The sequence below is a fragment of the Simochromis diagramma genome, unplaced genomic scaffold (assembly GCF_900408965.1).
Source record: "Simochromis diagramma unplaced genomic scaffold, fSimDia1.1 OVJJ01000205.1, whole genome shotgun sequence".
NCBI lineage: Eukaryota > Metazoa > Chordata > Actinopteri > Cichliformes > Cichlidae > Simochromis > Simochromis diagramma.
In genome coordinates this window covers 11945747-11957748 of record NW_024386782.1, presented here as the reverse complement: position 1 = coordinate 11957748, position 12002 = coordinate 11945747, and the positions used below count along the sequence as shown (strand labels likewise).

Sequence of the window (12002 nt, the reverse complement as noted above, 5' to 3'; positions counted from 1 at the left end):
CTCTTGTTCCATTTCTCTTCTGTCCTCATTCTCCTCTCCATCTCCCTCTCTGTTCCTCTCACTCCCTCTTTGTGCTGACAATCAAGACAAACACCACCATCATCAAATATACAGTTGAAACCAGATATTTACAAACTCTTCAGATATAAACACAATCACTTTTTAAATTGTAAAACATCAAATCAGACTAAATGTTTATTTTTCATGGACTCTACTAATCTATCAGAAGCTTCTTAAGCTCAGAATGGAATCGTCTGGAGTTTTCTTATTATTTAAAGACACAATAAACTTAGTGTATATATACTCCTAAATTTGATGAAAGTGGTAAAAAAAATAGACAGCTCTCTCTCTCTTTATTCTGACGTTTAATTAATTTAAAAGATATTTCAATATTTATTTATCTAAAACAAAAAAGTTTACTTGATGTTCAACAGTAAAAAAAATGTTTTATGTTTATTTCCCCTAAGGTGTATGTAAATGTCTGGTTTCAACTGTAAATATACTGAAGTCTATTGAAATTCCTCTTGTTTGCAAAGAAATATATTGAACAACATACAAAGCATAATATATAAAATAACATTTACCTGAGATTTTACTTTGAAAGAAGCCCCTTATGTCCATTGTTGTGTAAATCAGTACATTTACTGAAACCGATTTAGAGTGCTTTAGGGTAACAACTGAAAATATGAAATAAACACAAGTAAACTAAGTCTCTCTAAAAAAAACAGCATTGTTGTTCAGCTTTTCATTTCGCCATTTGTTGATTCACTCGAAGAGCAAGTAACGTAATATGGGCCAAGTGATCAGTTTGATATCAATCTTTTGTGATACACCGTCATATTTACATTATTTGTACAGTACGAATGATTTGCTTTGGTACCTGGTCAGACTTAAGCTCTCCTCTGTCTGCACTTCTCCTACAGCAAATTCGCACGCAGCAGCTTCTTCCCCTCCATGTGCCTAAATGCTGTGCTCAGTCGGCTAGTGTCCGAGCTCGGATCATACCAAAATTAGGGGGAATTTACGACTGTACGCTATGTGCTTCGAATATTGTGTGTAGTTTTTGTTTTATACAGTTGTCAGTCAGGCATGTAACTATGAAACAAATTACAGTCTGACCCGGGCTTAAGCCCAGTAACCCCCCCCCCCACTCCGACACCGGGCTTAAGCCCAGTAAGCCCCCCCCCCATGAGTCAAACTACAATATATTTCACAAAATTCCTCGTTTACAAATGGCAGTGAGAGATGAATAAAGTGATAAAGTTGAGGGTACTATAAAGGATTCAAAAGGTAATTGAATATTTTTTCTATACATTGTGCTTTCTTGTGTTTTACTTTAAGATGAAACGGTTGATAAAATACTTTACTTAATACTTCACTTATTTATTGTCTAATTATTATTGCCGATGTAACCATCAAGGTATGTAAGACATGAACCGCTAACGGAGCCAAGATGGCGACCGAGGTAGACGCTGTTCTCCGCGGCTTGGCAGGATTTTGCAGTTTTTCTTCCCTTTCAGCCTTCGTTTTTTCTCTGAATTACAAGTGAGTTATCCTACTGACTGTTCCTTCAGTACACGTATGCTGTACTTCTAAGTAACGGTTTTCTGAACCATACTTCAAATAACTTTTTCGTGACCCTAGCTTCTTTGCAAAGCGATAGCTCAGATGTTTCCAACAACTCAGGGTAGTAAAAGGAAGGAAAAAGAAACACCTATGAAAAGTAAAAGTCTAACGAAATGAGCAACCAAGGAAATAGAGAGAAATACATGTGTAGCTGGCTCAAAAACCACTCCCAAGAATGCCGTGGCTGCCGAACATGACTACAACTGCAGCAAAAGTCCTGAACTGATGCCACTGCTGGTTTCGGACCCCGATATTCCGGCCAGACCCGATGGTAAAAAACACAAAGGTGATATAACTCTTGCTGATGTGCAAAACAACATTGCTACTTTAATTAATGAGCGCTCTGGATAATCTGGAGGCTATGGTCAGCAAGAATACTGTTAACATCGAGGCCATGAAGAAGTCTATTGGCTTCATGTTCTTGGAAGTAGAATCTTTGAAGAATGTCACCAAAACAGTTAAAGCTACTTGTAAGAAAAACAGCAGCAGATTGTCTCAAGTAGAACTGAAAGTCAACGAAGTTGAAAGATACCATCAGAGATGGAACCTCAGGCTCTCAGGTGTCCCTGAGCAAAAGCAAGAAGACATCTCCAGAAAAGTACTCGACATCTAACTCGGCAATGTTAACATTGCTCCAGATCCTTCACTAGACAGATGGCCACCTAGCTCAAATAACTCTGTCCTGTTGTTTAAATACATTTATGCAAAAAATTTCATTTAATAGACATTTGGAGAATTTAAAAACCCTAAAGCCAGACTATTTACATGGAGTAACAAATCCAACTCTTCTAAATCCCGTATTGACTTCTGGTTAGTCTCTGATTACTTAGATAGAAATAATGTTATAGTCAATATAATGCCAACTCCACTCACGGACCACAAAGCAGTATCACTTCAAGTCTTTCTCAATCCTAATGCTGCCCAAACTTGTAGGAGCTGCTACTAGAAACTTAATAATTCCCTTCTAAAACATGAAAAAGTGATTGAAGATATTTTGTCATTAATGAAACGTTTCTGGGATAAAGCCCTAACCAGTCATCTCTACTGTCAAAATTTGGAACTCTTCGAATTTGAAGCCGCCTAATATTTAAGAGAGTATGGTTCATCTGCAGCAAAACAAACTCTCTTTTTAAAACATGCTTCACAGGTGCAGATAGCTATTAACACAATTAATGCCTTTACTTTAGCTTCAGGACTCCACTTAAACATTGGCAAATGTGAACTGCTTGCCCTTAGAAATTGTACCAGTCTATCTATGGCTGGCATCCCAGTGAAAGAGTCTGTCACTTACCTTGGTATCATCATTAATAAAAATCAATCCACCAGGTTCTCCCATAATTTCACTCCAATTTTGGATAAAACGTAAGCTAAATGCTTAGCTGCAGCGGGATTTATCCAGTAAAGGGAGAGTTTTACTCACGAAAGCGGAGGGATTATCTCGTCTAACTTATGCTTGTGTTTTTGTTGTTTCTTTTATCTTTTCTGAGTTCTCTCTTTGTTATGAGAAAATACTTTTTGGTTTCTTTAAGTACCCCACGGACAGGGCAAACGAATTTTAATTTATTAATTTACTGATATTACTGGCTAAATTTCATATACATAAATTGAAATTTTCTAACGCAAAACCATCCTTTCAGTGCTTTTTAAATGAAACCAAACAATCTGTTAAAGCCATACAACATTCCCAAAATGTAAACGCTGTCAAAACCATAAACTTATGTTCCCTGTTCAATGTTATGTGATTCTTTACTAGACTGTTCTGTTTTGTTTTTTACCAAACCCCCTGACACTGTGTTTTTGTAATTTGTATCTATATTTTGTGCTTTGTCAATAAAGCTTATTCAAAAAAAAAAAAAAAAAAAAGAACCGCTAACTTCCAACCTGTGGAATGCACCTGTTAGTGACTTTTCTCCTCTCGCGAGATTTCGGATTGCGCAGTGGAGAACAGCCGTCCGCCATCACTGCATACAAGCTAACACTAGCCAAAACCACTGAGGAGAACGACTGACAACAACACAACAGACACACAGGGCGACCTAATTCCCACAGGGGAGGTCACCGAGTTTCTCTGTCGCTTTCCGGGCGCTGAAAGCAAATTAGCAGCTGCCTTTCATGTAGTCTTTAAGTCAACTTAGAAAGGATAGTCGTTGCAACTAATCATGTCCAACCTAAAAAGCGGCCCCAAGAAGGACACCAAGATGAGGATACGAGCCTTTCCTGTGAGTACTGAAAACTGTATGAGCTTTGTAAAATGAGCCGAAACTATGAGACGAGTCAGGGGATGACAGGTCTTTATGCTAGTAATTTCCTGCTAACTAGTTGCTCAATCGAAGGAAAAAAAAATGTCACTCAAGCGAAAACTGCTTCAATCTGAGCAGTTACCTTGGGCGTATTATCGTGCAGTTTAATTAATGCTAGCTGGCTTATGGGTTTGTAAATGTCACCGTTATTTGTCATGAGCTTATGTTAGCATTAATTGAAACTTCAGTGAGAAGATTGCTAGCTAAGTAGCGGGCCTGGCCGTGTTAGCTGTCTTGACATTTGCTAAGTCAGTCTGCAGGTATCAGTGCGATGTGGTAACGATAAGCAGGGATGTTTGTTGCTATTTATTCACGCTACGCTTTTGCTTCCGCCCGCGGAGGATATCAACACACATTGTCATGCAGAGTTAGCTGGAGAGCTAGCGCAACTTCATCCCAACAAGGTGCTAAAGTAAACATGGTCAAAATAACTTGAACAGGTTATGGTGTTGATGTTGGCCAACCCATCACAGCCACCCCTACCACAAATTCACACTTAGACGTTTGCATATAAGCATCTGATCAAGCCTGATACATTTAGGACAGTTTAGAAAAAGAAAAACCCAAAACAGATGAAGCAAAAATAAGAATGATTTTGTCAGTAGCTAGCGAGGTATATTTGGCCAAAAAAGAGGGGGGGAAAAAATGAAATGGTCCATTGTTTAATGAACACACAATCAAGATATAGATGATGATCCTAAACACCTTTTCAAAATGCATAATAGACTCCCTTAAGAGATAAAAGCTTTACCATGCCATTTACAGTCCCAGTAATATGCAACTGTCAGAAAAAAAGGTATTTATAGAAGGAAAAAAATTGAGAAAACATTTCTAGCAGATTGAACAGCTTGGCTCTTGTTCTCCACTGAAATCAGGTTAAGATTTCTGCTGAGAGAATTCACATCTACTTCCTACTTACCTACCTCTTTTATAGGTACAGTTGTTTTCAAATGGTATGACTCAGTGGCCTTATTTCTTGATTTAGAGAGTTTAATTGTTTGTCATGAATTAAGAAAAAAGTTATTATTTTTTTTATGAAGCAGAAAGCAGGGTGTTTGGTAACCTGTTAAACAAGCCGCCCTTGCTTGTTTTTGGCATAATATTCAGGTTCAGAGATGTGGCTTTCAACATTCCTACACTAATTTCCAACAGAAGGGAGAAAAAAGTTATGTCTTTATATTTTTACAAAACAGTTACTGACCATATGCAAGAGTATACAAAAGACATGAGATACATCAGATAGACCTGCTTTGGAAAGACTAATCCTTTTTCATTGTAAACAAAAAAGGCATTAATCAAAGTATCTGAATTTAATATTTGTCTCTCACAGATGACAATGGATGAGAAATATGTGAACAACATCTGGGACCTTCTAAAGAATGCTATCCAGGAGATTCAGAGGAAAAACAACAGTGGACTGAGCTTTGAGGAGCTGTACAGGAACGCCTACACAATGGTGCTCCACAAACATGGGGAGAAGCTGTACACAGGCCTGAGGGAGGTGGTCACTGAGCACCTCATCAACAAGGTAAAGAAACTTTCATCAGTTTCAAAGTATTTTAGACAAGGATGCGAATCGATCTGAAAAGAAGACAATTATTCATAATACCACACCAGATGTTGAGATGACTTTATTTGACTATTTATATCTTCAGGTACGGGAAGATGTCCTAAACTCCTTAAATAATAATTTTCTGCAAACACTGAATCAGGCCTGGAATGACCACCAGACTGCCATGGTCATGATCAGAGACATCCTCATGTACATGGTAGGTATGCTTTTGTGTTTTAGTCATACTCCTCATGTAAAAAGTTCTGAAGCTGGACATCAGTAATTGTAAAAGATCTTTAAGATTTCATAGAGCATTTGTAACTGTTGTTTGGTGTTTTTGCACATGGAAATAATTTTGTGATATTTAAGGGATGGCCATTTGTGTTAACAGTAGACGTAAACGGCTTCTTTCACTCCTCAGATGGTTTGAAAGAGGAGTGAAAGAAGCCATTTACGTCCACTGTGAGCGACTATCTTTAAACAGAGGCGGTGGTTTACGACACCAACTGTCTGCCATCTATAATCCAGTTTTGAGATCCCTTCCCAGACGCCTTAACGCCCACTCACATCCTGGGTCATCTGACCTCAGGAAATCACATGATAGGGTGGGGCCAGGTTTCACAATGAGCTCACCCGAAACCCTGGCTGATTGTGACTCACACCCGCTTTCACACCTTGGCTCATGTGATTAGGTAGAGAATCATCAGGGGGTCTGTTGTCCCTCTTTGGGGGGAAACTCCCACTGGGTTTAAATCTGGGACTCTCCACCATTTGACCTTAGAACTGAAGAAGCTTCTCGGATGAGAGGTGAAACGTCTTCAAGCAACTCAAAGAAGTCCAGACGCTTTTCTTTCCAAGCTCCTTAGAAAACAGTAGGCTAAACAATGGCACCCTCAGTACAGAGACTACACAGCTGTCCTGGAGTTCTTTAGTTCTGTACTGTCCTCTTTCTTTAGCCCAGACAGTGGGGGTTTTTTGTTTGTTTTAATCTACTGAAGGCTGATAACCTACCTTATTGGAAGCCACTTCTTACTTTGTAAATTTACATATGCTACTATGTATTTGTATAATCACAGTAGAGCAAATCCATCCCTTTTTTGATACCATAGTTTATCATAGTACATATTTTCATAGAAAACTGCATCTTCTGTTCTCATGTCTTCTAGGACAGGGTCTATGTTCAGCAAAACAATGTGGAAAATGTCTACAACCTTGGCCTCATCATATTCAGAGACCAGGTGGTGCGCTACGGCTGCATTCGGGATCACCTACGACAGACCTTACTGGACATGATTGCACGGGAAAGAAAGGGAGAGGTTGTAGACAGGTGTGAAAGAATAGTGCTTCACTTCTTGGTCTTTAGAACACCTTTACTGCAGAACTGAAAGTTTGTTCAAGTACAAAATTGAGTGATGAGCTAGTTTTCTGTCCTTATTTCGAATGCTCTACAATTCATTGCAGGGGAGCTATCAGAAATGCCTGCCAGATGCTGATGATTCTAGGCCTGGATGGCAGGTCTGTATACGAGGAGGACTTTGAGGGTCCTTTCTTAGATATGTCAGCAGAATTCTTCCAGGTGAGTCTGTGCTATGCACTTTTTACTCCATCTTTTTGTTGCTATTCTAAATAATTTCTATAACAACACATAATATGTGCTTGTTTCAGATGGAAAGCCAAAAATTCTTAGCAGAAAACTGTGCCAGTGTCTACATAAAGAAGGTAGAGGCCAGAATCAATGAAGAGATTGAGCGAGTTATGCATTGCCTGGACAAGTCCACAGAGGAACCCATTGTCAAAGTAGTGGAAAGGGAGCTAATTTCAAAACACATGAAGACCATTGTGGAGATGGAGAACTCTGGCTTGGTCCATATGCTTAAGAATGGCAAGACGGAAGGTAAAAGCATTAAATCATTCATGACTTTTCTGTGCACGTAATTCAGAAATAAAAAAAAATATAAAAAACACCAAAGAATTTCCTTTCTCATTGTTTTTTACTTCACGTCTCACTCTCAGACCTGGCATGCATGTACAAGCTGTTTAGTCGTGTGCCAAATGGCCTGAAAACAATGTGCGAGTGTATGAGCTCTTACTTGAGAGAGCAAGGCAAAGCTCTGGTGTCAGAAGAGGGAGAGGGCAAGAACCCCGTTGACTACATTCAGGTATGCCTCTGGTATCTGAAAAAAGTGTAGCATTAGAAGATTTAAATATCAGGTTAATCATGCTTAAAGTACCAAGAGAGACTTGTATCGTGCTGGATTACATAACTTCTTTGTTACCACCGTTTGAACAGGGTTTGCTAGACCTGAAAACACGATTTGATCGGTTCCTTCTCGAGGCCTTCAACAACGACAGACTCTTCAAACAAACTATAGCTGGAGACTTTGAGTATTTCCTGAACCTTAACTCCCGCTCTCCAGAGTACCTTTCACTCTTTATTGATGACAAGCTCAAGAAGGGAGTCAAAGGGGTGAGTGGCTTCTTCAGAAACCTTGAGTAGATCTGGAAGTCATTTAGAGTTTTCTGTTAGCAGTTGACTTCTACTTTTTATCTTGTTTCTGCCCTTTTCTTGTTTGAATAGTTGACGGAACAGGAAGTGGAGTCGATTCTTGACAAGGCCATGGTGTTGTTCCGGTTTATGCAGGAGAAGGATGTTTTTGAAAGGTACTACAAGCAGCATTTGGGTCGTCGGCTGCTCAGTAACAAGAGTGTCTCAGACGACTCAGAAAAGAACATGATCTCTAAGCTCAAGGTAAAAACCATTTAAAAAGTAGTAGTTTTGTATATAAATTTATGCATGGGACTTGTACATTCTCATATCATTTATCTCGTGCTCCCTCTCTTCACCTGTCTAAATCTTTGTCAGAGGGTTCACGTCATTTTCTTCGTCTCTTTCTGTTACAGACAGAGTGCGGCTGTCAGTTCACCTCAAAACTGGAAGGGATGTTCAGAGACATGAGCATCTCTAACACTACCATGGATGAGTTCAGGCAACACATACAAACTACATCAGTAAGTCAGTCAGAAAAACAAGGCACACAGAAAAACCCAGCACAGCTGACGAACTCTATGATAGCACAGCAGGATTTCAGATATAGAGCCTCATACACCCACGCATTGCACATTCATACAGCTACACAGCACATCCTTGCATGTTCAACTTAGGCACACACTTTATTTTGAAATATGTTCTGTCAGTGCCTTATCGCCACACTTTGTGATGTTTGGTGTCATGTCTCACAATAAAATTAAAAAGAAGAAGTCATTGTTTAGGTTGTTATTTAGAAGTCCTGTTTTAAAGCATGACTAGAGAGCATTAACTCGTGGTCACAAAGCACATTTAGATTAGAAGTCAAAGTTCTACTCGAGTCCAGAGTGCTGATGTGATCGTCTCTGCCTCACCCCAAAGGAACATTTGAACATATCAAATGCTAATTTACTTTATGAATACAGTAATCTCAGAAAGATAAGTACACTGACCCACATCTTTACTTTGTATACAATAGTAGACATGCCTTAAACTACACAGTGGAGGCTTTACTGTGTATATGCGTTAGTCAAACAACATGATTGGCTCATAGGGTCATTAATTTAGCTGTTGATTGTCTCTTTTGGGGCCAAATTCTCCCATGGATTTTTTTTTTTTTTCTTTATTCAGGATTTGTTGAGTACCATCTCTCTCTGTCTCGCTCTCTTACTCTGTCTGATACCAGATATTCTGCATTGAAGCTGTAATGGGTGTGTAGTCATGTTATCTGCTTTTCATGTACGTGTTCCAGGCATCTTTAAGTGGTGTGGACCTCACAGTAAGAGTCCTAACTACTGGCTACTGGCCCACACAGTCTGCAACACCTAAATGCACCATCCCCCCTGCTCCCAGACACGCCTTTGAAGTCTTCAGACGGTAATCCTCTTTCTTCATATGTTTTGCAATACAAAGAAGATCTCAGTGTACTTTTAATTTATTGGTTTTCACCGCCTTTGTTTTTATTTACCAGATTTTACCTAGCTAAGCACAGTGGTAGACAGCTCACATTACAACATCACATGGGAGGAGCTGACCTAAACGCAACTTTCTATGGAGCTGTTAAAAAGGTAGATTCTGCATTTCAAAACTGCTTTAGTATTGAAATTAAAATGCATCTTATTGTGATTAAATCAGTATCATTGAGGATTTTCATAATCTTTCTGTTAAGCAGCAAAACATGTTTTTTAAACCTTCTCCATGTGCAGGAGGATGGTTCAGAGTTGGGTATGGGAGGTGCCCAGGTGACAGGGTCTAACACCCGCAAGCACATACTACAGGTCTCCACCTTCCAGATGACCATCCTCATGCTCTTCAACAACAGAGAAAAGTGCACTTTTGAGGTAGGAACACACTTTTTATATGGCTGCACTCTACCATTATATGACTTAATGTCTTTATATATGTGTGTTTTTGTACATATTGGTGTCACAGTTTTTGACTTAAAGCAAATTTCTTTTTTTTTTCTACAGGAGATTCAGCAGGAGACAGATATTCCAGAGCGAGAGTTGGTGCGAGCATTACAGTCTTTAGCATGTGGGAAACCCACACAGCGAATTCTCACTAAGGAGCCCAAGTCCAAGGAGATAGAAAATGGACACGTGTTTACAGTCAACGATCAGTTTACCTCGAGACTGCACAGAGTCAAAATTCAGACAGGTGAGCAAAGGCTGTGTGTAATGCACCAGAGCTCGCTGATGTCTTGTGTCTTTTCCGGGACCCTTTCTGTCCGTCTCGGCTGACACTCCAGGATATATGGGTCATCACCGCTGTGCTTTTTAAAAATATAATAGTATTTCATATTAGTACTTATATTATCTAATACTGACTGATTTAGTACCACAAGTAGAATATCATACAGCTTTTTAACTCAAAATAAAAACACAATAATTTTAATTTTAATTTTTAATTTTATTTTTTTTATTTAGGGCTATGCATAAGTAAAGGCTTCTGTTCTGAAATACTTACTGTTACATGGTGGCTGTGTAACCATAGCATTCCTTGAAGTGGAGTTAGGACACTTCCTTTCTGTAATACAGTTCCTGTATCCAATTTTTCCAGTTGCTGCTAAACAAGGTGAATCAGACCCTGAAAGGAAAGAGACTCGGCAGAAAGTGGATGACGACAGGAAGCACGAGATTGAGGCAGCCATTGTCCGAATCATGAAGTCGAGGAAGAAGATGCAACACAATGTCCTGGTTGCAGAGGTAAGGAACTCATCCATTTTATAGAATCCATTTTCATTTTTCAAATAATGAACAACAGTTTTAATGCTGTTACTTTCTGTTCTTCTTTTTTTTTTTGTGTGTGTGTGTTTGTTCAGGTCACTCAGCAGCTCCGGGCACGTTTTCTTCCGAGCCCTGTGGTAATCAAAAAGCGGATAGAGGGACTTATAGAAAGAGAATACTTGGCGAGGACACCAGAGGACCGTAAAGTGTACACCTACGTTGCGTAGAAGATGAACTGTGAAGGAGACGAGGAAGAGACTGGACTGGAGGGGGAGGGGTAGTTGTTTTTCTTTGGACTGTTGTTACGCATGGACTGGAAGTTTCTTTTAGAGACAGACAATGGGAACCCGACTCATCGCCCCTTCCAAAAAAATACAGTAAACACATAAATGGGGAATAAAAATCTTACTACAGGAAAAAAAGAATCCATCGAAATCTAGATGATTTTTAAATCTGACCAAACTTCCTGTTCCCTGAGAGTTTTAACATGGATGGATCCAGCTTCAAGCTTTTCACTGTTTTACCCTTGTAGAGCTCAAACTTGAAAAGAATCCCTTGGGAAAAATGTGAATGCACCACTTATTTTTTTGGTTCAATACTGTATAAAAATAAAATTATTTAAAAAAAAAAAAAAAAAAAAGGAAAATGTGGATTCTTACAAAATAACGATTGTGAAATGCTGGAGTTTTTCAAGCAAGCAATTGCAAAAAGTCCACTAATTTACTGGTGTTTGTCAACCAGCTGTGACGGATCAGTATGAAAGGAAGCGGGCTGAGAGGGAGCGTTTACTGCTCTCTGCTGCCCATTTGTGGAAATAGCATTTAAATCCACACCCAGACAGTTGAGGATGAAAACATCTAGTTTATCCCGCTGCTCTGCAAGAACACAAGTACAGTCTTTTCTCCCAATGGACACAACGCTGTCATCTGGTGTTTATATAGAAGCAAGTGTTTCCTTCCCAGCACGCTTGGTCATGGTTCAGTTATCTGAATTTGAGATAATAATGGGTATTTTTTTTCCCCCCCACATTCCATCTGTTAGGTTGGGTTTATACTGCCGTAATATTGTGCAAATATGTAACAATGTGGCGCCATAAAGGAGACTGAGCAATCAGGTGCAGAAAAGCCATTTTTTTTCCTATTTTATCAAACATCAACTGCACATCTGAGATTTAAGCACTGTTGACATTTGTGCAAATTTCCAAATATAAAGCACGAGTCAGAAATCTGTTTTTGTAATGTAAATATACAAGACATGAGTGCACATGCAATCAA

General features: G+C 39.1%; 1 protein-coding gene across 3 annotated transcripts; it reads left to right on the top strand.

Annotated features, from left to right (window-relative positions):
- Positions 1–1196: 1196 nt before the first annotated feature.
- On the top strand, positions 1197–11998 carry LOC120727898 (cullin-3-like). 3 transcript variants are annotated; one of them, XM_040022507.1, is made up of 16 exons: positions 1197–1290; positions 5257–5454; positions 5582–5695; positions 6645–6805; positions 6940–7054; positions 7144–7372; positions 7492–7637; positions 7769–7945; positions 8057–8227; positions 8380–8487; positions 9255–9379; positions 9474–9570; positions 9709–9843; positions 9973–10159; positions 10562–10707; positions 10824–11998. In XM_040022507.1, the coding sequence occupies exons 2-16, from the start codon at positions 5257–5259 to the stop codon at positions 10953–10955; spliced, it is 2241 nt and encodes a 746-aa protein (XP_039878441.1). In that variant the 5' UTR covers positions 1197–1290; the 3' UTR covers positions 10956–11998. The 3 variants fall into 3 exon arrangements, with proteins under 3 accessions (XP_039878441.1, XP_039878440.1, XP_039878439.1); XM_040022506.1 differs by lacking the exon at positions 1197–1290 and adding an exon at positions 1421–1545; XM_040022505.1 differs by lacking the exon at positions 1197–1290 and adding an exon at positions 3511–3845.
- The last annotated feature ends 4 nt before the right edge of the window (positions 11999–12002 follow it).

What these genes read in the sequence shown, in the direction of transcription:
- LOC120727898 (XM_040022505.1), top strand. Translation starts at nt 3,786, where the DNA reads ATGTCCAACCTAAAAAGCGGCCCCAAGAAGGACACCAAGATGAGGATA. An exon ending in CTGAGCACCTCATCAACAAG is followed by an intron (nt 5,455 to 5,581) that starts GTAAAGAAACTT and finishes TTATATCTTCAG; the next exon opens with GTACGGGAAGATGTCCTAAA. An exon ending in AAGGGAGAGGTTGTAGACAG is followed by an intron (nt 6,806 to 6,939) that starts GTGTGAAAGAAT and finishes AATTCATTGCAG; the next exon opens with GGGAGCTATCAGAAATGCCT.